General features: G+C 45.9%; 1 protein-coding gene across 1 annotated transcript in view; it reads left to right on the top strand.

Annotated features, from left to right (window-relative positions):
• The first annotated feature begins 840 nt into the window (after positions 1 to 840).
• Positions 841 to 26,043, top strand: part of rerg (RAS-like, estrogen-regulated, growth inhibitor) — a 64,931-nt gene continuing 39,728 nt past the window's right edge. Inside the window, exons 1-2 of the mRNA XM_070896665.1 lie at positions 841 to 918; positions 1,505 to 1,685. Coding sequence (XP_070752766.1) covers positions 1,625 to 1,685 — 61 coding nt within the window. The 5' untranslated portion in view covers positions 841 to 918; positions 1,505 to 1,624. The remainder of the gene's footprint in view (positions 919 to 1,504; positions 1,686 to 26,043) is intronic.

Genomic DNA, 26,043 nt, shown 5'->3' with positions numbered 1-26,043 from the left:
ACACGCTGAATAAATTAGCACAGGTTGGTCACAGAGGTAGGTTTTAAGGAGCGTCTTGAAGGAGGAAAGAGAGGTAGAGAGGCAGAGAGGTTTAGGCAGGGAGTTCCAGACCTTAGGGCCTAGGCAACAGAAGGCACGGCCACTAATGATTGAGCGATTATAATCAGGGATGCTCAAGAGGGCAGAATTAGAGGAGGGCAGACACCTCTGGGGGAGTCGGGGTGGGGGGGTGGTGGTTGTGAGGCTGGAGGAGATTACAGAGACAGGGACGACCGAGGCCATGGAGGCATTTGAAAGTAAGGATGAGAATTTTGAACTTTCTGGCTCAGAAGCGAGAGTGCGACCCCTTTTGCAAGGCTGCAATATGAATCACCTGCCACTACCAGTAATTTAGAGAAAAATAAATGGCGATTGATTGAAAATTTCAACTAGTACTGAAAAACTCACAATTGAATCCAGATTTATAAACACAATACGTTTTGTAAAAAATAAAACTTGGCTTGCCTTTTTTTTCATTCGTTGCTATTATGATCTGGCGGAATGTTGTGTGTGTTCCTCCACCCTCCCAAGCCCAGCTGTATTTGGTTGTCACTGACAGTACAGGTAGAAATACCAATCCCGTGCGCGTTTCCCGGAGCTCCAGTCCGCGTGTTGCGGCCGATCTCCTGCAGGAGGCGCCGCGCTCTGTCAATGGCACATCCCACCCCGGCCGCCAGACCTACCTTCCTCTGCTGAATGGCGGAATAATCTGGCAGCTGCCCAGCTGCCCCCCTCTCCGCTTGCAACCCAAGAGGGACAGCCCATTTTACTCTGTGCAGCACTTTACTCCGCACAGTCCCTGTCCCGAACTGGAGTGTTTGCAGCGGATCAGACGCGCGGGGGGCGAAGGAATTTAAGCCGATGGGAGCAGCAGCCGGTGTGTGTATGTGTGTGTGTGTCTGCGAATGTGCCTCATGCAGTCTCAGGAAGGGCGATCACTTAAAGGTAGAGGCGGAAAGTTCATTACACTGCCCGCGGAAACTGACTTGAGCGCTGCATCACTGGGACCCAGATCCCGCAGTGAGTCTCCCCTTCACAAACAACTGCATTTTGTACAGAATTTGGTGGATGCACAATACAGCAGGCACCCTCCCTCCCCATTATCTCTCATGACCCCCGCCCACCCCGTTACATTGGACGGGGGCAGGTTTGGAAATTGCAACCGCTTTTGATACAAGCCAGGCGAAGGTCGAAAGCCACTGCTTGCTACCTGCCAGTGATACCGTTAGTCACAGGGACATCCGCAGTGAGAGGTGGATACATTACACTCCCATAGCTTCCTTGACATGCCACACTTAGCGGCAGGTACCGTCACCAGGCATTGACAGTGCGCTCAAGCGCCTGGTGAATTCGATCAATTGTTTCAAATTCTTGTTAGATTTATTTTGATGTTGATGTGATTGTACATGAAAGTAACTTTGACCTGTTGTTCTCCCTCCCTCCCTCCACACACACCTACACACAGAGGGCCGGTCTTCAGCCAAAATGAAATGGTGAAGTTTGACTTTGGATCGAAGAGGTTTATTTTCTCTGGGTGTATTTTCGCCGACCGAATATCGAGCCCGAATTCTCCTGTCGCTGGACCATGGCGAAGAGTGCCGAGGTGAAGCTGGCCGTCTTCGGGAAAGCAGGCGTGGGCAAGTCAGGTAAAAAACACAAAAGCCTGGGATCTCGGAGGGGCCGATCTATAACCGTGTGTTTTTGTTTCAAGTTATCTCCTGTGTTGTAAATCGCCAATATATTAGGGGGCTGTCATTGAGCACAATGCAACAATGTGACCTATCCAGTCAAATCGGGGGCACTGGTTTAAATTGAAATGTTGAATTTACAATATTTATCCCAATTAATTGACTACATTAAAGACCTATCAAAGTCAGCCGCCAACTACTCGTTACTAAGGGGGGTGGGGGGCATTTGTTGTGATGTTTGCTGCTGCATTCACTGGAGGTTTCCGTTCACAAATAATTCCTTGCAGATCATGTCCGAGCAGTGCTGCTAGTATCTGTGTTGCTGCACAGAGTGAGTCCCACTGATATCAACAGACGGTGCTCCACATTGGAATAAGGCGTCAGCTCCCACTGCATGCTGCCAGCGCAGTGAATGCCATCTGTGGCCAAACGTGCCCTCTCCCGTGCAACGGGGCACCAGCCTTCCTGTCGCCTCTCGCAAACCACGAGAGGCGTTGGAGCTTTCAGTGAATGGCATGCACACCGATTGTAATCGGTTGCTGGGAGGGCGGGGGGAGTTTGGTTCCTGAAGAGACGACTATTGAATGATAACATGAAATCTGAAGCTATGCGGAGATAATCCGTTTAGCTCCTAAAAACCAAACGGTGAAGTATCTTTCATCAAATGTTCACTTTTTCAGCAGCCTCAACTCACCTTCAGTGGGATCAAATCTGGCATCAAATCAAACCCACTTTGCACTGACGCTTTCCATTTTGCGAAAAGGAAGAAAGTATTGTCCCAAATGTTATCCGGAATCAAACTACTCCCATTCAGGATCTTATGTTTCTGTCAGCTCTGTAAATATTTCAATCCGGGTCACTTGAGATCAAATTCCTTGTATGACCCCCATGCCGCAATGAGTTGCCTATTTCGGATACATGGCGGAAAGATGGGATGTTGCACTTTTAGCTTGATTTTTTAATGTATTAGCCCAACCTTCTTGGTTCCATGTTCTCCTGCAACAACCAGGAGGTCGGGCTGCTTTAAATGTTGGATCCCATTCCCAGCCGGCCTCACACTGGGTCTGGACTGGCTGACAGGCGGTGCACTTGTGCCTGCCTCGGGTCTCCGTGCTACTCTGCTCTCTCCCCCGGGCTATGAGCAAGTGAAGCTCATTCAGAGACCAGACGCGGGATTGAACGTCTGAGAAAGTTGACTTCATTCCAGTCCCCAGCCCTGGAGGTGGGAATCCAGCGGGGTGTACTGTTAGACTTCAGGGTTTATCCTAGGTGAATGTATTATTAATCAAATCACCATCACAAGCTGCAAAATCAAATCTTTTGACACTTTGTAAACATCCAAGGGAGCATTGCTGTCATGGTGAAAGTGTTTGAGGAGATGGTTGCAAACCAAGGTTAAATGGTCTGGCCAGCGAGTGTGACTCTTTCGTCAGGTTGGGCATTTCAAGTTGATTAATTTTACTTCAGTTTCAGTAATCTTAATAAGAGCGCAAAAAATATTGAGAAGGTTTGGGCTGCAGCCGGAATAACATTTGCCACAGATCCTGTGGGCAGCACACTGTAGAATCGGAGACACTGGAGCAGGGAACCACTGCACACTGCCAGCGGACTGAGCCCAACTCTCCATTGAGAATAACAGGAGGCAAACAGAAACACTGGTGTCGTGTTTTGCACGAATGCCTGGGAGCAGGTCCCAGGAGTTAGTTAGCAAGAGTTGATGGCAATATTGAAATATATTTTGCAAGCTTAATATATCTAATTGGCAATATTGAAATATATTTTGCAAGCTATATATCTCTTTCCCATTTCTGTTTTTAAAGTTGTTTGTCTTCCCCTTGTGTGCCTTTCGCCAGTTTCAGATACAGAGGATGGATGAGGGACTTGCTCCCAGAAATCTTTTGTAGCTGACTGATGTGATGTGCATTGATCCAACTTCCAGTTTTCCTTTGGACCTTTCAAATCCTCCTTACTGCATAGGACGCTACCTCTATTATCCCCAACTCCTGCAATATCATACAGCCCCAACAATCGCCAGACTGCCTTGGCGATTTGCCTGCATTCCCCACCTTGCACTGCCCACTCACATCCGTGTCTATCCTCCAGTTTCCCTGAAAACTCTGCTGCTAATATCAGATGCAGGGACAGTGATTCAATGCTGTTCCACTTTTTCCTCTCCTTTTCCAGCAAGGGGAAGCAAAGGAATGCTTTGGGGAGGAGGATTAGCCCAGCAAAACAATAAAGGAACCTGTCGATACTGTACTGTTACAAGACTCTCTTCACCGGTGATATGGAGACTGGTTGGTCCCTTAGTTTCTTTTATTGATCTAACACCAAAAGTGTTTTTATTCATTCATGGAATGTAGACGTTGCCCTGCATTTTTCTTTTCAAGTATTTATCCAGTTCCCTTTTGAAAGTTACTATTGAATCTGCTTCCACCACCGTTTCAGGTAATGCATTTGTGATCATAACAACTCGCTGCGTAAAAAAAATTCTCATTTCCGCCCCCCTCCCCACTCCACTAAGAGAGTAGCTATTGTTTTTTATGTTTTGTTGGGTAGTTTCTTTTCTTCACATTTTATTTTGATTTGAGACCAGTAATAACATTTCCCCAGGAGCTTGAGAGAACCACGTTCAAAACATTTCTCCAAAGCATGGGATTTTCCATTTTGTTTGGCTTAGTTGGTTGAGCATCACATATTGAAAATAATCCCTTATACCTGGATTTTATTTTACATTGAGTAGCTTGGGTGAAGATCCAAGGCCTTAGTCCAGGACAATATCAACAACAACAATAATATCAAGGCAGATCAGATAAAAAGAGATGAGGTAAAACAGGAGTTCGGGTTAGGTGATGCCAAGCCTTCAAAAGCTTGAAGATGGTAGGAGGAAAGAAGAGTGAGGAAGATAAGGCCGAGGAAAAGAATGAGCTGGAGTAGGAGACAGAGAGACAGATCTTCATTTTAGCACAGTGAGGATGTTGGGAGGAGGAGGTGTGTGTAGGATTATGAATCTGGAACCTATAAAGGACAAGAATAGAACATTGAGGGACTCTGATCTCAGTACCATTGATCAAAATAGAAATAAACAAGGATTAAGATGGAGGGAGAGATTTGAAGCCAGAGGTGAGCGAGAGGTGAGAGGTGAGATGACCAGCTTTTACTTGTATTCTGCGCACAAGTATAAGAGAGGTAATAGATGAGTCTCTCTCTAGACATGCAAGCAATATTCAAGTCTTGGACAGAATGAAAGTTCATAGAAAAATGAGAGTCATCGAGGGAAAAAAAGTGTTTGTCATAAAAGAAAAAAGTTTCTTTGAGGTAGCTTTAGTAATGGAAATGATGTGGGTGTTCCACTTGAGGTCACTGGAGATAGGCCAAGAATAGCAATAGATGAAGCAAGACCAAATGTAGAGCCATCGAAGGTGAATGTTTTTGGTTAAAATTGTGATTCAGGTAGAAACTACGCCTTTAAAGGATTGAAAGATACCAGATTATTACTGCTCCATTAAAGAGTAAGGAGAAAATGAAGATATATTGATTTAACCATCGGACTGTGAGAGGAACATTGTAAGCATTTTGATGGAAGCTTATGAATGTACAGTGAAATGATCAGCAAAGGAGTTTAGCGTTGGATGATGGAGTAAATCATTGACATGAAGAACAGATTGGGAGAGAGAACAGAGCCCTTCGTTAATGGAAAACAAATGTCAGAGGATGAACCATGAACTGCAGTATTGATTTGAGAGGCAGCTAGCTAGTTATGAACATCTTTTGGATGAGAGGCTATACAATAGGAGCTTGTTCCTACATTACAACAGTGACTACACTTCAAAAAGTACTTCATTGACTGTAAAGCTCTTTGAGACGTCCGGTGGTCGTGAAAGGCGCTACATAAATGCAAGTCTTTTTCTTTCTGTTCAGACTATGTGAAAGATTTAGCTTCCTTCTGTCACTGTTTTGTAGTTTACCGGTGCATTCCCATTTTGTATATGTATTGCCACTTTCTCCAGATTTTTGGTCTGAATATTTGGCAGAGATACAGCCACCATTTACCACCTTCCCCAGATTAGGAGCTCACCATAGGCGGGGGGTGGGGAGGGGTGGGGGGGGCGCTCCGGGGTGGTAATATTGGCCATGATCTTATGTCCTGTTTCCATTTTCTTTCTTAAATTTGTTTTGATGACATAATTTAAAAACATTGAGATTGAACATGTTGGCACTATTATGGGTCGCTAATCTCACTTTTTTGGAGTACAACTTGGGAACTGTTAAAAGTGACCTCGTTTATGAAGTGCACAGAAAGTTTTGAATGAAAACATAATCATCAGTTGAGACAAAGTAAGCTTCTAAGAGAGGAACAGTAAGTCGTGAAAACGCCCAACTTTAATCTGATGGTCTCTCTTGTAATGTTGATTTCACACTGTAATATCAGAGCACTTCTGACAATGGATATTAACAGGATTTAATTTCAGCATTTTGCTCTCAGAATGATGGAAGAGATACAAAGGCAAATTTTACATGTGTGCGCTCTTGGTGGGGAGCCTCACTTGCTGGCAGCACATCATCAGGAAACTGATGTCACTCCCCATGATTTTCCATACATTCATTTTAATGAACAGAAAATCGTGGAGAGCAAGCCTCTGATTTGTGGATACGTGCTCCCGATGGGAAAAACTGTATGCCAAGAGCATGCATTCAGAAAAAGTACTTCCTGTTCATTTACCCCTGCCTCTCTTTAGGTCTCTCCATAACACAAATTAGTACCTGTCTGATTGAGTCATCTGCTTGTACACACGTCAGTGGTCCTAAGAGGGGAACAATGAGAGGTTGGGTGATTATCCCCCCCGAGTCTTTGCTCTATGTCTGCACGGAAGCATTTTTGCTGTTGGCCTGCATAATTGAGATGAGGATTTTCATTTATGTGGATTTGCAGGCGTGGGCCACACCCTACTGCGTTGCAAATAAAGGCCTGGTGAGGATAATTTGGAAGAAGGATGAGCATAATTGCTCTTCCTGTGCTTCGTTAAATATCCTCCCAAACGATAAATCTTATGTCTGATGTTGCCCCCCCCACACTCCATCATTGGTCCTTTAATGCTATTCATCCAATTCTGCTCCATCGATGGACCACTAGAATTGCTGCCCCCATCTAGAATGGTTTGTGCTGGCAGCTTGCCACCTCCATGCTAATCAGGCCCAACCATCAAAATGGTCCAGGCCACTTGCTGGCCACATTGAGAAGGGGCTCTGCCCACTGCTGGCTGCCCACTGGCCGCTCAATTTGTGCACCACTTCAAAATCTCCTCTGGTGTGTTGGAGCACCATGAGAGGAACTATTTTGAATAGATTCAGTACAAAATAAGACAGATAATGCAGTTTTCTGGAGATTTTGATTACACTGCATATTCAGAAGAAATTGTGCCTGATCCAACGTTACAAGAAAAAGATGATAAAGTGCATGAGGTAAAGACAATGCATCCAAACAGATAACACAAAGATATCAGAAGAAGCTGATGGAAATTAGAGTATCAGAAATATAAGAAGACAGTTGGGACGTGTAAAAAGCGTCACTATAATTGACAAATGTCAAAACCTATTAACCTAGAAATTCGGTAGCATCCATTTTTTGGGCGCCTTACCCGCGGGTAAACAGCTCGCGCTTAAATGGGGAGGTCCGAGGAACGCTGGAGTTTGTGCCATGGATCTTATTATATGTAGATGGCGCAGCGGTAGGAGCCCGCACAGATTGCGTTAGATCGCGGGGGAGCAACGGCTGAGCCTCGGAGCCCGATCGGAGGGCTGTCGGCTGTTGTGTACGAGGATCGCGGCAGTCTGGAGTATTGTTGAGGGCGGGGAGGGTGTGCTGTCGGTGGGGGTGGGGGAAGAAGGTAGGAGGTTGGGGGCATGGCCGGGGGATATCGGGGTGCTTCTGGAGGTCGGAGTCGGGAGTGAGGTTGAAGATGTCGGGACCAGGAGCGGTGGTGATTATGGTGAGCACTTACCTTTTTTTAATTCTGTGCTGTTTAGTGGTGGTTTTTCCGGAGGCAATCAGCCCTGGTGCTGGCTGCCTCAGACGCAAACTAAAGTTGCAAGATGGAGCAGAAGCAGGCGTTGGGCCTCTTATTTCATACGTTAATGGCCTCTAACGCCTGCTTCAGATGTGGCGAAATGACATCTCTTGTTTGGCCTTTACCAATATGGCGTGGACGCCATTTTCGGGTGCTCTGGAGCCGAATTTCTAGCCCACTGATTAGCTGAATAGGTTTGTAATATATGAAACGTTGCAGAATCGGTCCTCTCGTGTTTTATCCCTAACTCTAACCCTTGTTCATGTTCGTGAGGTGTATGATTTACCCCCCACTCATCATCATCATAGGCAGTCCCTCGGAATCGAGGACGACTTGCATCCACTCTAAAAATGAGTCCTTCGGTGGCCGAACAGTCCCATACTAGAACCACAGTCCCTGTCACAGGTGGGACAGATAGTCGTTGAGGGAAAGGGGTGGGGCTGGGACTGGGACTGGTTTGTTGCACGCTCTTTCCGCTGCCTGCGCTTGGTTTCTGCATGCTCTCGGCGCCATGGTAATTGGTGTCAGCCTTGGCTCAGAGTTAGAACTCCTGCTTCTGAGTCAGAAGGTCATGGATTAAGGCCCCACTCGAGGCATGAGCACATAATCTTGGCTGGCACTTCTTTGCAGCATTGAGGGAGGTTCTGTCTTTTCGATGAGATGTTAAACTGAGATCCCACCTGCTCTCTAAGGTGGATGTAATTGGCACTGTTCAAGGTAGAACAGAGGAGTTCTGGCCAATAGTTATCCCTCAACCAAGATCACCTAGTCATTTATCACATTGTTGTTTGTGGGATCTTGCTGTGTGCCTATTGGCTATCAAGTTTCTGATATTAGAACAATATCTACAATTTCAAAGTACTTCATTGGTTGTGCAGTACTTTGGGATGGGTCACTTCACTGTGTTCATTTCTCTCTTTCATTCACAAAATGGGAGCTCGACAAGGGACATACATTTTTAAGTAATTATGTAAACTAAATAAATTCATGTTATCTATGGGTAGTTACCATGACTAAACCACAAGCCGAGAATAACCTGCCCTTGCAATACAATAATTTAATCGTGGAAATAATACCTTTACAGATCTTTCCCCGACCACTAAATCAGCATTTGTTTTGTTAATCATGTTCTCCCTGTACATTTTACTCAGGAGGATTAATATGGTTTATCCAGTTAGCACATTCATTGCCCTTACTAGAAATTATCCACGTGAATCTGCACATTTTTCTGTTAACTACTCACCATTTTGCAGCCCTTACAATTTGAAACCTGCTCGAGTTAAGTAACTAATAGTGACAATGCATAAATGGCAGGCAACTGAAGTGTTTAACTGCACTAATGAACTTTTATATATAGCTTTTCCTCTCCCAAAACAGATGCTGACTATTCCCATCAGGCCTATATAAGTTTTTTTTTGTGAATCATAGAACCATACAGGTTTACAAAACTAAACCCACTGCCTTGTAATCTTTCCCATATCCCAATACCTTCATCTGTTTCAAATACCTGTACAGTTTTCCCATAAATTATGCAATCGATTCTGCCTGAGCTATCCTCTGTGGCAATATATTCCTTGCTCTAACAACACTGTGTAAAGAAAATGCTACGATCTCACTCCTCACTCTCAGTTATAAGTTTAAATTGATGACTTTTCATCATTGACTCCCCAATCAAAGGAAATAGTCTTTCCCTATTCACTCTGTCATAAAGCTTCATAATTTTAAAAACCTCGATTAACGTGTGTCAGTCTTGGCTCAGTGGTAGCATCTTGCCTCTCAGTCAGAAGGTCATGAATTCAAGGCACTCTCCAGAGACTTGAACACATAATTTAGGCTGACACTTCAGTGCATTGCCAAAGGTTCCATCTTTCAGATGAGCTGTTAAACCGTGCCCCCTCCAGTCCTCTCAGGTGGGCATAAAAGATCCTGCGGCATTATTCGAACGAGAGCAGGGGAGTTCTCCCAACGTACTGGTTGACACATCCTTCAGTCAGTATCACAAAACAAAATAATCTGCTCGGCCCTAACTGTTTGCAAATTGACTGCCATTTTCTGTATTACAATCGTGACTGCACTTTAAAACTACTTAATTGGCTACATAGTGCTTTGGTGCATCGTGAGAACATGAAAAGTGCTAGTTTAAATTCAAGTTCTTTCTTCCTTCCTTCTTTCTTTTCGATTTCTTTTTTTCTTCTTTCTTCGCATAGCCTTTGTAGCTCCAGCGGAAACAATCCCAGTATCTTAAGTCTCTGCTCTGAACTATAATTTCTCATTCCTGCAATCACTGGCATGAGTCTATCTTGTACGCTGTCTATGGCTTTAATGTCCTTTACTTTTTTATTCTTGTATTCTGTGTCATTATTTATAAATTTAAATGGCCCGGAATTTGCGGTTGTAATGACGGCGAAACTGTCAGCGTTCATCGTGATTCCAGCTGTGAATCTGGAGTACGTACATCCGCAGTTAAACGCAGAAATCTAGAAGTCGCTGTCAGTCATTCCCTGCTCCACCACAGGGCGCGCTGTTTAACTCTACACAAACGGCAATCAATTGATATCACTGAACTGCTGAGAAATTAAGCTTTTACGCTGGATTATCGCTCTTAAAAAAAAACCCAAACAGTTAAGCCTTGTTGAATGAGGTGTAACTGGGTTTTTAATGGCATACTGAGCCATAGTTACTGCTGAGCAACCGTTCTGACCCTGAAATATTAATTTAATATTTGTGAAATGGAAAATGTTTCCATTATGGTAAAAATGTCCATGTGTTTTTGTAATAATTAAAAAAAAATTGTTTAGGAAATTTCAGCTTCTACCTTAAGGCAGAGGGATGACCTAATAGAGGTCTTTAAAATTATGAAAGGTTTTGATAGAGTGGATACAGAGAGAATGTTTCCACTTGTGGGGAAGAGCATAACTAGAGGCCATCAATATAAGATCATCACCAAGAAATCCAATAGGGAATTCAGAAGAAGCCCTTGCATTTCTGGTATCATCCTTGTAAATCTTGTATTGGACCTAACTATGATCATTGTGCACATTTAATCTGTGCTGTTTTTAGTATCCACCACAGCTTTTCCTGAATAAGTTGATTTATTCAATGGTTTGTAACTGGTAGTAGCTATTTATTTTGATAGAGATATTGCAAAAGGTCCAGTGATGATGATAAAATATATCACCTTTGATCAGTCTATATAAGAATTATACTGACACAGATGGTGAGGAACCAGTAACCTTGCCTCAGGCTTATCTGCTGTATTCTGTGCTGAGAATCACAGTATGTAGAGCGCTGGGATGTGGGATCATACAGTTCCCCAAGCAGCAAGTTCTGAGTTTTTGAACATGCCATTAAGGGAGATGCAGAATAGAGCATAACGTTTCCATACCGGGAGGGAGGAAAAATCAGTATGCAAGTCTTCAGATGCCAGCTTCACACACCTCCCAGTAACTATTTCACAAGCAGCAATATCAGAGGCCTGGGAGAAGTGTAATGCATTGTGTGTGTTATGTATTGATGTGTGTATCGTCCTGGTACCTTAAATGTAATATAAGCACAATGGTACACCACAGAGGGCGCTGTGGTGGGAAACCTGGAAGTACATGCAACAGGCAATATAAAAGGCTGACCACCACACCTGAGAGGCACTCTGGAGCTGAACAATAAAGAACGAAGATCACAGCAGTTAGATTTACACCAGACCATGTGGAGTCAGTGATTTGTGTGCTACACACACCACATTGGCAACAAGGAAGCGGACGAACTCCACGCAACCATGGCTACTCTGGGCTCGCTAAAGGATTTTACGGTGGGCAATGATTGGGAGGCCTTTACGGAAAGGCTCGATTACTACTTCACAGCAAACGACCTGACGGAGGACACGGACGCAATGAGAGATAAGCGTAAGGCGATATTGCTCTCCAGTTGTGGCGACGAGGTTTACTGTCTCGTCAGGGATTTGCTGGCACCCGGGTGCGCCAGTGACAAGTCATACAAGGAGCTGACTGAACTCATTCGTGACCAGTTGAAACCGAAGGAGAGCATCCTCACGGCCAAATACAAATTTTACCATCACTGCAGACCTGAGGGCCAGGATGTCACCAAATATGCTGCGGACCTCAGGAGACTCGCGGCGCCGTGTGATTTTGGCGCACACCTTGACGAGGCATTAGGGGACGTTTTTGTTATGGGGATTGGCCATAAGGGACTCCTTCACAAGCTGTTAGCCACGGAACCTACAGTCACTCTGACAAAGGCCATCACCATCAGCCGGGCACATATGACCTCGACGTGCAGCACCAAGCAAATAATCCACACAGTCTCGAACCCGGCAGGCACTGTCCACAGGATAGCGCTCACCACAGACAAAACTGCAGAATGTGGCTCTGCCCGGGGCAGAGAGCACGGACCTCGGGGTCCTGGAACTCAGAGTCCGCTGAGGGGGTCCAATCAAGCAGCACCATGCTGGCGCTGTGGAGGAAGCCATGGGGCTCACCAGTGCAGGTTTGCGGAGTACACGTGCAATACCTGCCACTCGAAAGGCCACCTTCAGCGTATGTGTAAAAGAAATCAGACTCACCGTGTAGCTGAGGAGATGGGGGAATGATCCACCATCCAGCGAGGAGCAGGCGGAAGATGATGAAGTGTTGGGACTGTACACGTGTACCGACGATTCGCCCCCAGTGATAAGGGAAGTAAAAATCAACGGAGTCCCTGTGAGTATGGAAGTGGACACGGGCTCGGGTCCGTCGTTGATGAGTCGGAGAACTTTTGATAAACTGTGAATTAACCCAGCTGCACGACCCAAGCTGGTCCCGGTCACGGTGAAGCTGCGTACCTACACCAGGGAACTGATACCTGTTCTTGGCAGAGCGATGGTGCAGGTATCCCACGGGGACGAGACGCGGTTTACCTTTGTGGGTCATTGCAGGCGATGGGCCGACACTCCTCGGCCGGAGGTGGATGGGGACGGTCCGTGGGAGCTGGGAAGACTTCACCACTCCACAGGCTGCTCCTCCCCGGGGTGCTGCCATGCCCCGGGTCCCCAGAGAGCAGCGCTGACCGAGCTGGAGCTGCAGCCTCAATCCACCCACAGGCAAGCAGAGCAAACCCCAGGCCCGGACCTCACACAGACATCCTGCAGCCTCAGCCCCCACAGGTAAGCAGCCCTGCAGAGAGGGGCCTAGTGGGGGGGGGGGGGGGGGTGAGTCGGCGGGGCGCTGCGGGCTGGGTGCGAGGGATCCAGGATGGCCGGCGGATCGGAGGGGCCCACGCAGAGGGAGAATCGGGCGGCGGCAGCAGCTGGAGGTCGGCGGTCACGAGTCGGGCGGCGGCAGCAGCTGGAGGTCGATGGTCACGAGTCGGGCGGCGGCAGCAGCTGGAGGTCGATGGTCACGAGTCGGGCGGCGGCAGCAGCTGGAGGTCGGCGGCCACGTCGGCCGTAGGGGAGGCGGCTACGGTGGCCGGCGGAGAAGCGACGACAATGACGGCCGCAGAGAGACGGCAAGTCAGGTGGCAGCGGAGGAGAGCGGAGGCTGCAGCGGCGGAGGGCATTCGGAGCAGCAGAGCATCAAAGATGGCGGCGCCCAAGGAGAAGCCTCATGGAATCCTCCTGCATCAAAGATGGTGCCTTAAAAAGGAAATGCACCCGGGAGTCTTAAAAGGGCCTTACCATGTGGTGATCCCCACAAAGGACTTCTGTAAGGCAGAGTGAGTCTAAAATGAGCTATGTTAAAGTGAGATGGCGAATTTATAATAATAATTAATATTTTAATGCTGAATGGCCAATGTATTTGTATAAAATAATGGATATGAAGTACAATTAATGATAAGAGCTAACAAGGAAATCAGGGATCCGTTACCAGTCAATAACTAGTTAATGTACCAGATAACATGTACCATACTAACGCACTGTCTATGCCTACCTGCCTTCCATTGGACAAGTGTGATGTTATGTATTGATGTGTGTGTCGTCGTCCTGCGTCCTGGTGGGGGGGAGGTGTGATGTTATGTATTGATGTGTGTATCATCCTGGTACCTTAAATGTAATATAAGCACAATGGTACACCACAGAGGGTGCTGTGGTGGGAAACCTGGAAGTACCTGCAACAGGCACTATAAAAGGCTGACCACCACACTTGAGGGGCACTCTGGAGCTGAACAATAAAGGACGAAGGTCACAGCAGTTAGATTTACACCAGACCGTGTGGAGTCAATAATTTGTGTGCTACATACACCACAGTGTGCATATGTGTTTGGGGAGGGAATGAAAAGAGAGAAAACTAATTAAAAAAATATGCAAAAGGCTTGCCAATTGAAAACAGGCATGTATTGCGAATCTAATGAAATAGTCTGTCCAACAGTATTGCACAAATCCTCAAACAGTGTTACTTGTTTCTGATCTTGCATGTGCTTCAGAGCTGCAGGGGTGATCCCTTTGAATGGATTATGCATTCAATGCAGGGGGTGCAACATTTGTGCTCGATTTTGACAGTGAGAAGTGCATTATTTATTTTAAAATGGTGCTTTTTTGAAAGCGTATGATTTGACTGTGGGCTGCAGGGTCCTCCTGGACTTTGTGTTCAGAAGCTTTGCTGGTTCCAAGTGCTGTCATGAGGAATGCAGTGTGGAGTCAATTGCACTTGGAGCTGGAATAGAGGGGAAGTGAAATTTTACACAGTTGGGATCAGGAACCCGGGGGGTGGGGGGCACATTCCAGGCAGCAAGAATATGGATCAAGTACAACATCAGCCTGATGCAGGATAAGTAAAACTTGTTTTCAGTTATTACATATTTTACCCAATAAATATCCAGATCTTAAAATGACCCTTAATGAGTTTTCATTTTCACTTCTAACTTGACATTATTGCCCACCTGTGAGGCTGACTCGAACCTTACCCTTTCTCTGATGCTTGCGGCATTTGGCTCTGTCAGGGAAATAGTTTTGATTCCGCACTGTTGATGCCGAGGTTTACCCATCAGGAGTGTAGATCAGGAAATCTCACAGAAGTATTTAATTGGCTAAGCTTTGGGATGTCCCGAGCTTGTGAAAGATGCAATATAAATACAAGTCTTTCTTTATGATTACCGCCCCAGAGATGTTTGGCGGCATGTTTGGTGCACACGATGGCAAAACCTTTAACCAGGTTTAAATCAAACCTGAAATCACTGGCTGTTATATTGGAGACTTCTCTATCAGCTAAAAGCCTGTCAAGCATGGCAGACCTGGTATCGGTGCCACTCAGTCCTCCAACTCGTCCCTCTGAAATAAACCACATGCGATGGAAATATCGTGTATAGGTGCAGCGTCGAGAATCTGGGGTTCCGGAATCCGGAATGTTCCGGACTCCGGGACGATCGGCAATAGGGTTGTCCAGAATCCATAAAATGTTCTGGTATCCAGACCCGACGACCCTGCCGATCTCGGGGCCCCACCGCTGCCCGACCTCGGGCCTCACCTCGCCCCGCTCGCCTCACCGCCGCTGCCCTTACCTCGGGGCCTCCTCGCCGGCCCGCCCAACGACCTCCTTGGCGGGGCCCGCCCGACAACATCCTCGATGGGGCCGGATGGCCCGAACATCTCCTCGGCGGGAATCACCCCATCCCCCCACCTTTCTGACATTCCGAAATCCGGAAATACCCGAACCTGAGCTCGGTTGTTTCCGGATTCATGACATCAGAAACAAATGGAAAGTCCGGAAAAGCCTGGAATCCGTAACGGCCTCGGTCCCGAGGGTTCCGGAATCTAGGCGCTGCACTTGTATTTCAAATTCATTCCAGTAAAATAATTATATGCTCCCAAATTATTCTCTGTCACTGCTACTTGAGTGCTGGATACTTGTGGCAATTGAACAGGTCCCGTGAGAACCCATAGAGCTACCGACTGTTACACAAGGGTGATATGGTTTCAATGTAACCTGAATCTGGATCTTCTGACATCAGCACTGAGTTTAAAATTGAGTGAAGCCATGCAGTAACGAGGGAGTGCTGCACTTTTTGAAGTTCCGTCTTTTGAAGGAGACATTAAACCAAGGCCCCGTTGGTCCTCTCATGTGGACATAAAAGATCCCATGGCACTATTTTGAAGAAAAGCAGGTGAGTTCTCCCTGGTGTCCAGGCTAATACTTATCCCCGAACCAACATTACTAAAATAGCTTATCTGGTCATTATCAAATTGCTGTTTTGGGGGACCTTGCTGTGCGCAAATTGGCTGCCGTGCTTTCTACATTGGCTGTAAAGCGATTTTGGACCTCCCATTATATAAATGCAAGTCTTTATACAATATGCTGCTTTCCTGTTGGGAAAACCCTGCACATTTTTCTACTCCTGTAAAGTGTTGCTGGAAAGACAGCATATTCTCTCAATAAAGGTTTATTTATGCTCGATCACACTAAAGTTAGTGCTGCAGGACTTCCTGTCCAACACCTTCACCTGACCCTTGATCACGTTGTGAGCATTGTAGTTCTCTGAAAAGGGCACTGAATTTGCCCAGTGACCCTGAGTATTCAGATACATGGGTTGGCTGCGTGCAGAATCAAAAGAATCATTTTTATTTGGGAAATTGCCAAATATAGTGAAATGCTCACAAATAAAAACATCAGTTAATAATTTATTTTACCGGTGTTGAGAGTGAGTGTAAGGTTTACATTTCACTGACCCATTTAAAGGAGTACATTTCATAACAAGTGTTGGTGATAGTAGGCTCACTAATATTATGAATATGTCACATCCTGGTAAATCAAATACATTGAAGCAATGTCCGCGCATGTATGTTTATAATTTAAGATTTGCTATAGTTATGTTCTTTGCATAGATGCTGTCTAACTCTGACCGGGATTAACTTGATATTGAATCTAAGCCAGGGCTGTGCCAATTAGCAACATGCAGAATCATATCTTTCGGACAATGTCCCAGACTCCTTTATCACCATCTCTGGGTATGTCCTGTCCCACTGGCAGGAGAGACCCACCAGGGGTGACAGCACAATGGTATACAGTTTGGAGGAAGTGGCCCTGTGAATTCTCAACATTGATTCCAGACCCCACGAAGTCTCATGGATTCAGGTCAAACATGGGCAAGGAAATCTCCTGCTGATTACTGCTACCACCTCCCTCAGCTGATGAATCAGTACTCCACCATGTCAAGCACCACTTGGAAGAGGGTAGAAAGGGCACAGAATGCACTCTGTGTGCGGGACTTGAATGTCCATCACCAAGTGTGGCTCAGTAGCATCACTACTGACTGAGCTGGTCGAGTCCTGAAGTATGTAGCTGCCAGACTAGGACTGCGGCAGGTGGTGAGAGAACCAACACGAGGGAAAAACCTACTTGAGCTCGTCCTCACCAATCTACCTGTCGCAGACGCATCTGTCCATGTCATCACTGGTAGCAGTGACCACCACACAGTCTTTGTGGAGATGAAGTCCCGCATTCACACTGAGGACACCCTCCATCGTGTTGTGTGACACTACCACCGTGCTAAATGGGATAGATTCAGAACAGATCTAGCAGCTCAAAACTGGGCACCCATGAGGCATTGTGTGCCATCAGTAGCAGCAGAATTGTATTTCACCACAATCTGTAACCTCATGGCCCGGCATATCCCTCACTCTACCATTACCATCAAGCCAGGGGACCAACCCTGGTTCAATGAAGAGAACAGAAGAGCATGACAGGAGTACCAACCTGGGGAAGCTGCAACACACGACTACATGTAGACTAAATAGCGAGAGCAGCATGCTATAGACAGAGCAAAGCATGCCACAATCAAAGGATCAGATTAAAGCTCTGCAGTCCTGCCACATCCAGTCGTGAATGGTGGTGGACAATTAAACAACTAACAGGAGGAGGAGACTCCATGAATATCACCATCCTTAATGATGGCAGAGCCCAGCACGCGAGTGCAAATGACAAGCTGAAATGCATGCAACCATCTTCAGTAGTATCTAGAGAATGATCCATATCTGCCTCCTCCTGACATTCCCACACATCAGCCAGTCTTCATCCAATTCGAATCACTCCATGTGATATCAAGAAGCGGCTGAGCACACTGGGTACAGCAAAGGCTATGGGCACCGACAGCTGTCGTGCTGAAGACTTGTGCTCCAGAACTAGCCACGCTGTTCCAGTACAGTTACAACACTGGCATCTACCAGACAATGTGGAAAACTGCCCAGGTATGCCCTGTCCACAAAAAGCAGGACAAATCCATACTGGCCAATTACGGCCCCATCAGCCTACTCTCAATCATCAGCAAAGTGATGGAAGGTGTCATCGACAGTGCTATCAGGTGGCACTTACTCATCAATAACCTGCTCACCGATGCTCAGTTTGGGTATTGCCAGGACCATTCAGTTCCAGACCTCTTTACAGCCTTGGTCCAAACATGGATAAAAGAGCTGAATTCCAGAGGTGAGGTGAGAGTGACTGCCTTTGACATCAAGGCCGCATTTGACCAGGTGTGTCTTCATGGAACCTAGTAAAATTGAAATCAATGGGAATCAGGAGAAAATCTCTCCACTGGCTAGAGTCATACCTAACACAAAGGAAGATGGTTGTGGTTGTTGCAGGTCAGTCATCTCAGCCCCAGATCATCGCTGCAGGAGTTTCTCAGGGTGCTGTCCTAGGCCCAACCATCTTCAGCTGCTTCATCAATGACCTTCCCTCCATCATAAGTGGGGATGTTTGCTGATGACTGTACAGTGTTCAGTTCCATTCGCAACTCACCAGATAATGAAGCAGCCCATGCCCGCATGCAGCAAGACCTGGACAATACTCAGGCTTGGGCTGATAAGTGGCAAGTAACATTCATGCCACACGAGTGTCAGGCAATGACTATCTCCAACAAGAGAGAATCTAACCACCACCCCTTGACATTCAACACATTGCCATCAACAAATCCCTCCCCATCAACATCCTGGGGGTCACCATTGACTAGATACTTAACTGGATCAGCCACATAAATACTGTGGCAACAAGAGCAGGTCAGAGGCTGGGTATTCTGCGGTGAGTGTCTCACCTTCTGACTCCCCAAAGCCTTTCCACCATCTCCACGACACAAGTCAGGAGTGTGATGGAATACTCTCCATTTGCCTGGTTGAGTGCAGATCCAACAACACTGAAGAAGTTTGACACCATCCAGGACACTTGATTTGCACCCCATCCACCACCTTAAACATTCACTCCCTCCACCCACCGGTGCACTGTGGCTGCAGTATATGCCATGTATAAAATGCACTGCAGCAACTCGCCAAGGCTTCTTCGGCAACACCTGCAAGTTCCCCTTCAAGTTACACACCATCCTGACTTGGAAATGTATCACTGTTCCTTCATCGTCGCTGGGTCAAAATCCTGGAACTCCCTCCCTAATAGCACTGTGGGAGTACCTTTACCACAAGGACTGCAGCGATTGAAGAAGGCGGCTCACCACCACCTTCTCAAGAGCAATTAGGGCTGGGCAATAATTGCTGGCCTTGCTAGTGACGAATTCCCAGGAACAAATTTTGAAAAAGCCACTGAAATGACAACATAAATCGGCTAGTATGGCATCTTCATTATTGTACTGTGCATGTGTGATTTCTCCTTTCAGACTCATTTATTCAGGGACCCTGGAAACTGGTGTAATTGTACAATAAATATTGATGTGGAATATAAATCAGGCACAGTATTTCCCACTAATTAACTATTGATTATCAATGGCAGTGATTGTCACTTCATTAAGGACAGCACTGTGTATTAACTTGGCTGTTGGTACCTGTGCTCCGAGGCACAAAAGAAACCCCGAACTGAATGAGTCTGCTGTCTCCAGGGGTATGTTCTCAGGCTAGGTGCTAGAAATTTGGTTGGAGGCTTCCCAAGTTGATAATGTCGGGCAGCCATTAAATTTAGCAGTGTAAAATTTATAGAGACGGCTACAGCAAAATTCAGTTTCTGTGCCCTGAGAGTGGAGTGGACGCTAAGGGAAGTGTCGGCTTCGCAGTAACCTAAGAGAGGCCTCCATGCAAAAAAAATCGAAACTGAAAACACGAAAAACATTCCCTATACATTATTAACCCCAAATAAAGTTAAATCGCCAAAATAAAAATATCAGTCACACTTACCTCATGCAGTCATTCATTCCCTTAGCATCCTGGGACAACTCTGCACATCAGCTTTCTCTGGCAGGGTCACTTCAGGTGCAGCGCAAACCAAATTTTATATCCGTGTCCATACCGGGGGCGTTGCACACTGGCGCTGTGCTCCCGGCAGATACTCCTCAGCACCACCGGTACCGGTACACTGAATTTGCCGAACGGTGCGCTCACAGTTGCAAATCCTTTAGCATCCCTCACAAGCCTTGCTCGATGGTCGGGCAAGTCAGACGGTTGGAGATGGAAATTAGCTATCAGAAAACTAAAAGGACCACGAAACAAGCACAGAGGTCAGCAGACTCAATCCCTGTCCCTCCACATGATCCAGCTATTTTAATAACCAGCGCACCCGATAATCCGATTTTAGCGCTAACCCATAAAACTTGACCCATGGTAATAAAAACTTGGCATAAAATATCTTAGTAATCAACTGCAGTAGAGCTGCCAGAGATCAAATACTACTCCTTTCTTTGACTGTCATTAAGCGCTTGAAATCCACCAAAAAGCAAAAGGATAATAAATCTACCCTCTCACAGCTGTGTACCTACAAGGCAATGAGTTCAAATTTATTTGTTCTGCAACAAAAAAAAATAATGAATTCCGTCCTTTAAAAGCACTATCTCAACAGCTCCACACATTTGGCATCACATATGGCTAATATTTCTGCACGATTAATTCCGTGCTAACATCAATCCAGTTCATTAGAGCATAGAGACCTGTGAAATTGATCTGAAAGCATTAGTTAGAAAAAACAGTGATGTCTGCATATTTCCTCATGTTCAAATCCCTCCATTGCCTCTCTATCTCTGTAACCTCCTCCAGCCCTACAACCCACTGAAAACTTTACATTCCTCCAACTCTGGCCTCTTGTGCATCACCCACTTCCTTCGCCCCATCATTGAATGCTGTGCCTTCGGCCGTCGAGACCTTAAGCTCCGGAATTCCCTCTCTAAACCGCTCTGCCTCTCCACCACTCTCTCCTTTTAAGACATTCCTTAAATCATACCTCTTTGACCAAACATTTGGTCACCTGCCCTAATGTCTTCTTCTTTGGCATGGTGTCTATGTCTGATTTCACTGCTGTGAAGCACCTTGGGACACTACTATATTAGAGGCACTATATAAATGTAAGTCATTGCTGTTGAGTCCTATTTCCCACATGTTTAGAGTGTGCACTGGCTGGTTTAAGAATTCAAGAAGTGCAGTTGTTCCCTTTTATAGTGCTGACTGTACATTAGATTCTCTCCACGCAGCATGTGAAGTGTTAAACTGCAATCATGTCCATGGCGTGGGAGGCCACAGTGACATCTCACAGTCATCACTTGGGGCTGGCACCAGTGGGTTCAAATATTTTTCTCCTGGTTGGCACTCTGCCAGACGTCAAGCTGGTTTCACTGAAGTCGACCGCGTGTGTGTTTTATCTTGACGCTGGTTGTCACATGAAGGAATGAAAAATAATCCACAAGTAGTCCAAAGTTCAGCTGTTTTCATTGTACTTGCTCCAGACAGATACAGTAAATATTAAAAGAAAGAGTTGTAATCAATTGAAAATTCTGATAATTAATTACTTACGAAGCGGTAATAAATGACCTCTTGTGCATCCCTGATTATCATCACTCCACCATTTGGGAATTCCCTCCCTAAACCTCTCTGTCTCTTTATCTCTCTTTCTCCTCCTATAAGACGCTCCTTAAAACCTACCTCTTTCACTAAGCTTTTGGTCACCTGTCCTAATATCTCCTTATGTGGCTTGGTGTCAAATTTTGTTTGATAACACTCCTATGAAACACCTTGGGACGTTCTACTATGTTAAAGGTGCTATATAAATGCAAGTTCTTATTGTTGCTGCTTTTCATTCTGAGTGCAATTTTTGATCACTTTCTGCTCTTTCTCTGTAGTCTGCTCACATCGTGTGCCTTCACTTGGCAAGAGGGACAAGTTCTAGACCTAACCCTGACCAGCCTGTCATTTCAATATTTTTCCTTTATGTTGCATGGTTAAGATGAGGAATTCCCTGAATGGAGTTTTGTTGCTTGGAATCTGTGACCCTTCACAATGGTACACTTTGCCACTCTGTGTTTTTAAAAGAAAATGACATTCGGGAAACGAGACGGATAACTCTGAACCCTGTTTCTAAAACACTGACTCGATGGTTAAATGATGAGTTTCTAAACACAGGCTGCTGAATATAGAGAGAGGAACCCAAGCTGTAATCATAACAGTTCTCGAGAGGAAAAAACATTCAATTAAAGCAAGCCACCAATCTCTTAATCTTAGGTTTTCCTGCACTTCCCCACAGTTAAAAACCAAAATAGAAAATCTATGTGGCTCATTTAAACATTATTGTGAGGAGTTGCGTGTTTGGTCAATGGGTGTGGGACATTTATAAAATCATGGTAATATGCTAAGATTTACAATTATTTTAAACAGGATGCTAAAGTCAGCTTTTAAATAGAGTTACAAACAATAATTATTGAAACTAAATATTTGCTTTCTCTCGAAACAAAGTTTCCATTCAGATACTTACTGCCAAATCAGCTAGATGCAGGGAGATGAAACTGGGATAGATTCCTGTTCATTTAATCTTCTTTACTGCACTAATCGCCGTATTTTAAAAGGCGTGATTTAAGGAATCAAGTATTTTTAGAATTTAATAAAATCATCCTACTTATTTGAAGCTGATTTAACAATAATGGATGGATTTTAATAAGCCTGTTCTGTCTGTCATCCAGCACCTGCTATTGGAATGGCAACACTGAGCTGCAATGGGGATTAAAAACCCAGTGGGGAAGTTCTATGACCGAGATCATGTGAGGAACTTGAGGTGAATTGTTGCAGTTACTATCACAGCTTTACATCGTTATCTGTAATGTATGAAGTTACTTACATAGTTGCACACTTGGGCAAATTCAGCAATCCAATGCTCCCAAGAAGGAGCCTTGCTCAACAGGGGCATGGTTCGGAGAAAGGGATACACTATATTGCCAATTATCCAACCTGCGCTCCTGTTCAATGAGACTCCCAAGGGCAATGCAGGCTCGCTGAATAAGCCAGAGTGTGTAGAGATGGCTTTCTTTGACTGTGTGCTACCTATATATACTAATAGACTGTTTGGTCTCTGTATGAATGTAGTGCTTCAGTTTTCTTTCTGATTTGCCCCGGCTAGTCACATGGTATTATCAAACATATGCTGAGCAATCAGATCCCACTGCCACAGGAAAGAAGCTGATCATAAAGGTGCGATCATTGGTCATGTCTCTGCCATGTCTTCTTTGCTGACTTCGCATTGCTTCTGGTGGATGGACTCCTTGTCGAACCTGGAACTAAAGTCTGCACTTGCTTCCTCGATGGATTTTCTTTTTAATGCTGACTGAGTCTGTAACCTCGCATCGTCCGACCTGACCCAACCATGGCACCAGCTTCTCTACCACGGCACAGGCCTGTTCTGCAGCCATGACTCTTCCTGTTTGACCCCACTCTGGGGAAGTCCCCTCATGACCCACGCAACATCTCACAAGAGACCTACTGTATTTAATTTTTGCTTGTGCGGGTGAGGAATGTGAGAACTGGGAAACTGAACATCAGCTGAAGGCGGTAATATCGCACCATTGATCTCACATGGAGTGTGATTCCAGTGCGGTGTTGAAATCTGGTTTACGAGGAATTCAAGGAGTCTGTTGGACCTCTTGGGTGTTCCTAAACTCTACCCAACTTCAGTTTAGATGTTTAGAGCAGAAATTCTCACCTTCTTAAACTTAAACCCTACATAAACTTGAGCTCATCCAAAACTCGACTGCCTATGTCCTAACTCGCACCAAGTCCCACTCACCCATCACCCCTGTGCTCATTAACCTACATTGGCTCTCGGTTAAGCAATGCCTCTATTTCAAAAATCTCATCCTTGTTTACAAATCCCTCCATGGCCTCACCCCTCCCTATCTCTGTAATCTCCCCCAGTCCCACAACATCCCCCCCCCCCCACCTCTGTGATACCTGTGCACCTCAAATTCTTACCTTGTGAGCATCCCTGATTATAATCACTCAACCATCGGTAGCCGTGCTTTCAGCTGCCTCAGCTCTAAGCTCTGGAACTCCCCCCCTAAACCTCTCCGCCTCGCTACCTCTCTTTCCTCCTTCAAGACACTCCTTAAAACCTACCTCTTTAACCAAGCTTTTGATCATCTGCTGTAATTTCTTCTTATGTGGCTTGGTGTCAAATTAATTTTTTTGTCTTTTCACACTCTTGTAAAGTGCCTTGGGACATTTTACTACTTTAAAGGCGCTATATAAATACAAGTTGTTCTTATGTTCTAAACATTTGCATTTAAAACTGTTGGAAAAGCGCTGTGCTTCCAGTCTACATAGACCTCGCCCCTACAGCGGACATTTAACGTTCTAACCAGGCTGAAGCCAAGAAATGTAAACATGGTTCTGACTGGCTGGAACTCCAACTGCAGTTGCAGGACTCAGACTGCAGTGTAGCTGTACACTTATAGTGTCCATTTGGCCCATCAAGCCTACCCTGTTCGCAGACCATGTACAACTTACTCCACTATAATTCTATCCTGCTTGTTTAATTCCCTGAGGAATAGTCTCATATAAATGCTGCCCAAGGTAATCAAACGAATCAATCTACCTATCCCCACACCTCCACTATCCAATCTCTGACTGCTGCCCTCCCCAGATGCCACCTCCTCTACTTCCAGCAGCTTGGGCAGCCTTGCATCCCATGGAGTATTTGATCATTGGAATTGGGGCATTCCTCTGCTGCTAATTTATATTCATGACTTGGATTCTGAAACTCAATGAAAACTGGTCAAATTCACAAGCAACAAGCAAAGGAAATTGGACCTGAGAAGGCAGTTTGGACACTACAAAAGGGGTTAGGGCTAGAAAATGGCCTCCATTGCGACTCCACCTTAGTGCCTCCGGGGGGTCATAACGGGGCCCTAACGGCTCTGCGACAGTGTGCAGCGAGAGCACCGACACCTGCGAACTTATCGTGGAGGTTTGAGGCGGCGATTACCTCTAGCGCCACAATCTCCTGCACCCCAGAGATCATGGCGCCATCCGGCTGTGTAGCACCCCGGATTCTAACTTCGGTTCCGCAACCTGCAATACTGCCGGGCGTCAACACCGGCACCTGCAGGAAGCGTTGTTCGGGATACCGGCCGTGTGGGGAGCGGTATTTAAAGGTAAGGCCGCTTGTGTCAATGAAAAATTTGTTTTCACCCCTTAGGTTATTTTTTCTTCATTTTCCTGTGCCGTGATTGATCAGCCCTGCACGCTGTTAGAGTGCTTGTGGCTGATCTTCAGTGATGAGGTACATCAATTTCATGCAGAGTCTCCAGTAATGGCCCTTCCCTTTAAGGGAGTGAAGGGTCCTCTGTTCCCAGCAGCGCTGCTACTGCTCCACATTGGGCAGCGCTCTGCTGCTACTGCTCCTCTTGCCAGCTTTAGCACCCCAAGAGAAGTGGTAGCGCTTGATTTAGCGCTTCACTTCCTTCCTGGAGAGTGAAACTGGATATTCGCGTCGGCTTCACTTGCGTAGTGCCCGGTGATACTTAAAGGTTACCGCCCGAAATGGGGTGATTTGCAATTTCTCCCCCTTAGAAAAAAAATGTCAATGGGTAAACCAGAAGCAGAAATATGAAATATGAACAAGTATAAAGTATGCTCATTAGGAAGAAAGAATGGGCAATGTATGCAACCATTACTGGATTAAGTCAAAAGAGATCTAGGCCTAGAAATTGGCCTCCATAGCACCTTCCGTTATCGCCTCCAGAGGGCGATAACAGGGCGCGAAGCTCCTACTGACCGGGAAGATCGACTCCCGCTATATTCAGCGAGAGGTTTACAGCAGTGGTACGGAGTTGATGTGCGCATCGCCCCGGTCGCACCCCGGATCCGAACTTCGGTTCTGCCCCCTGCATCGCCGGGCGACAACACCGGCAGCTGCAGGAGGCGTTGATGGGGAGGCCGGGCGTTTCGGGGATGATGCTTAAAGGCGAGGTGGCCGAGGTAGGTGAAAAACATTACGAAATGCTCTCTTCGAATTTTTTCCGATACTTTTCCCCTGCGATCGATCAGCCCGGCACTCTGCTGCAGTGCACTGACTGCCGTC

This window comes from Pristiophorus japonicus, chromosome 13 (assembly GCF_044704955.1).
Source record: "Pristiophorus japonicus isolate sPriJap1 chromosome 13, sPriJap1.hap1, whole genome shotgun sequence".
In the NCBI taxonomy this organism is placed as follows: domain Eukaryota; kingdom Metazoa; phylum Chordata; class Chondrichthyes; family Pristiophoridae; genus Pristiophorus; species Pristiophorus japonicus.
The sequence above is the reverse complement of the archived record's forward strand: the minus strand, read 5'-3'. Positions and strand labels throughout refer to the sequence as shown.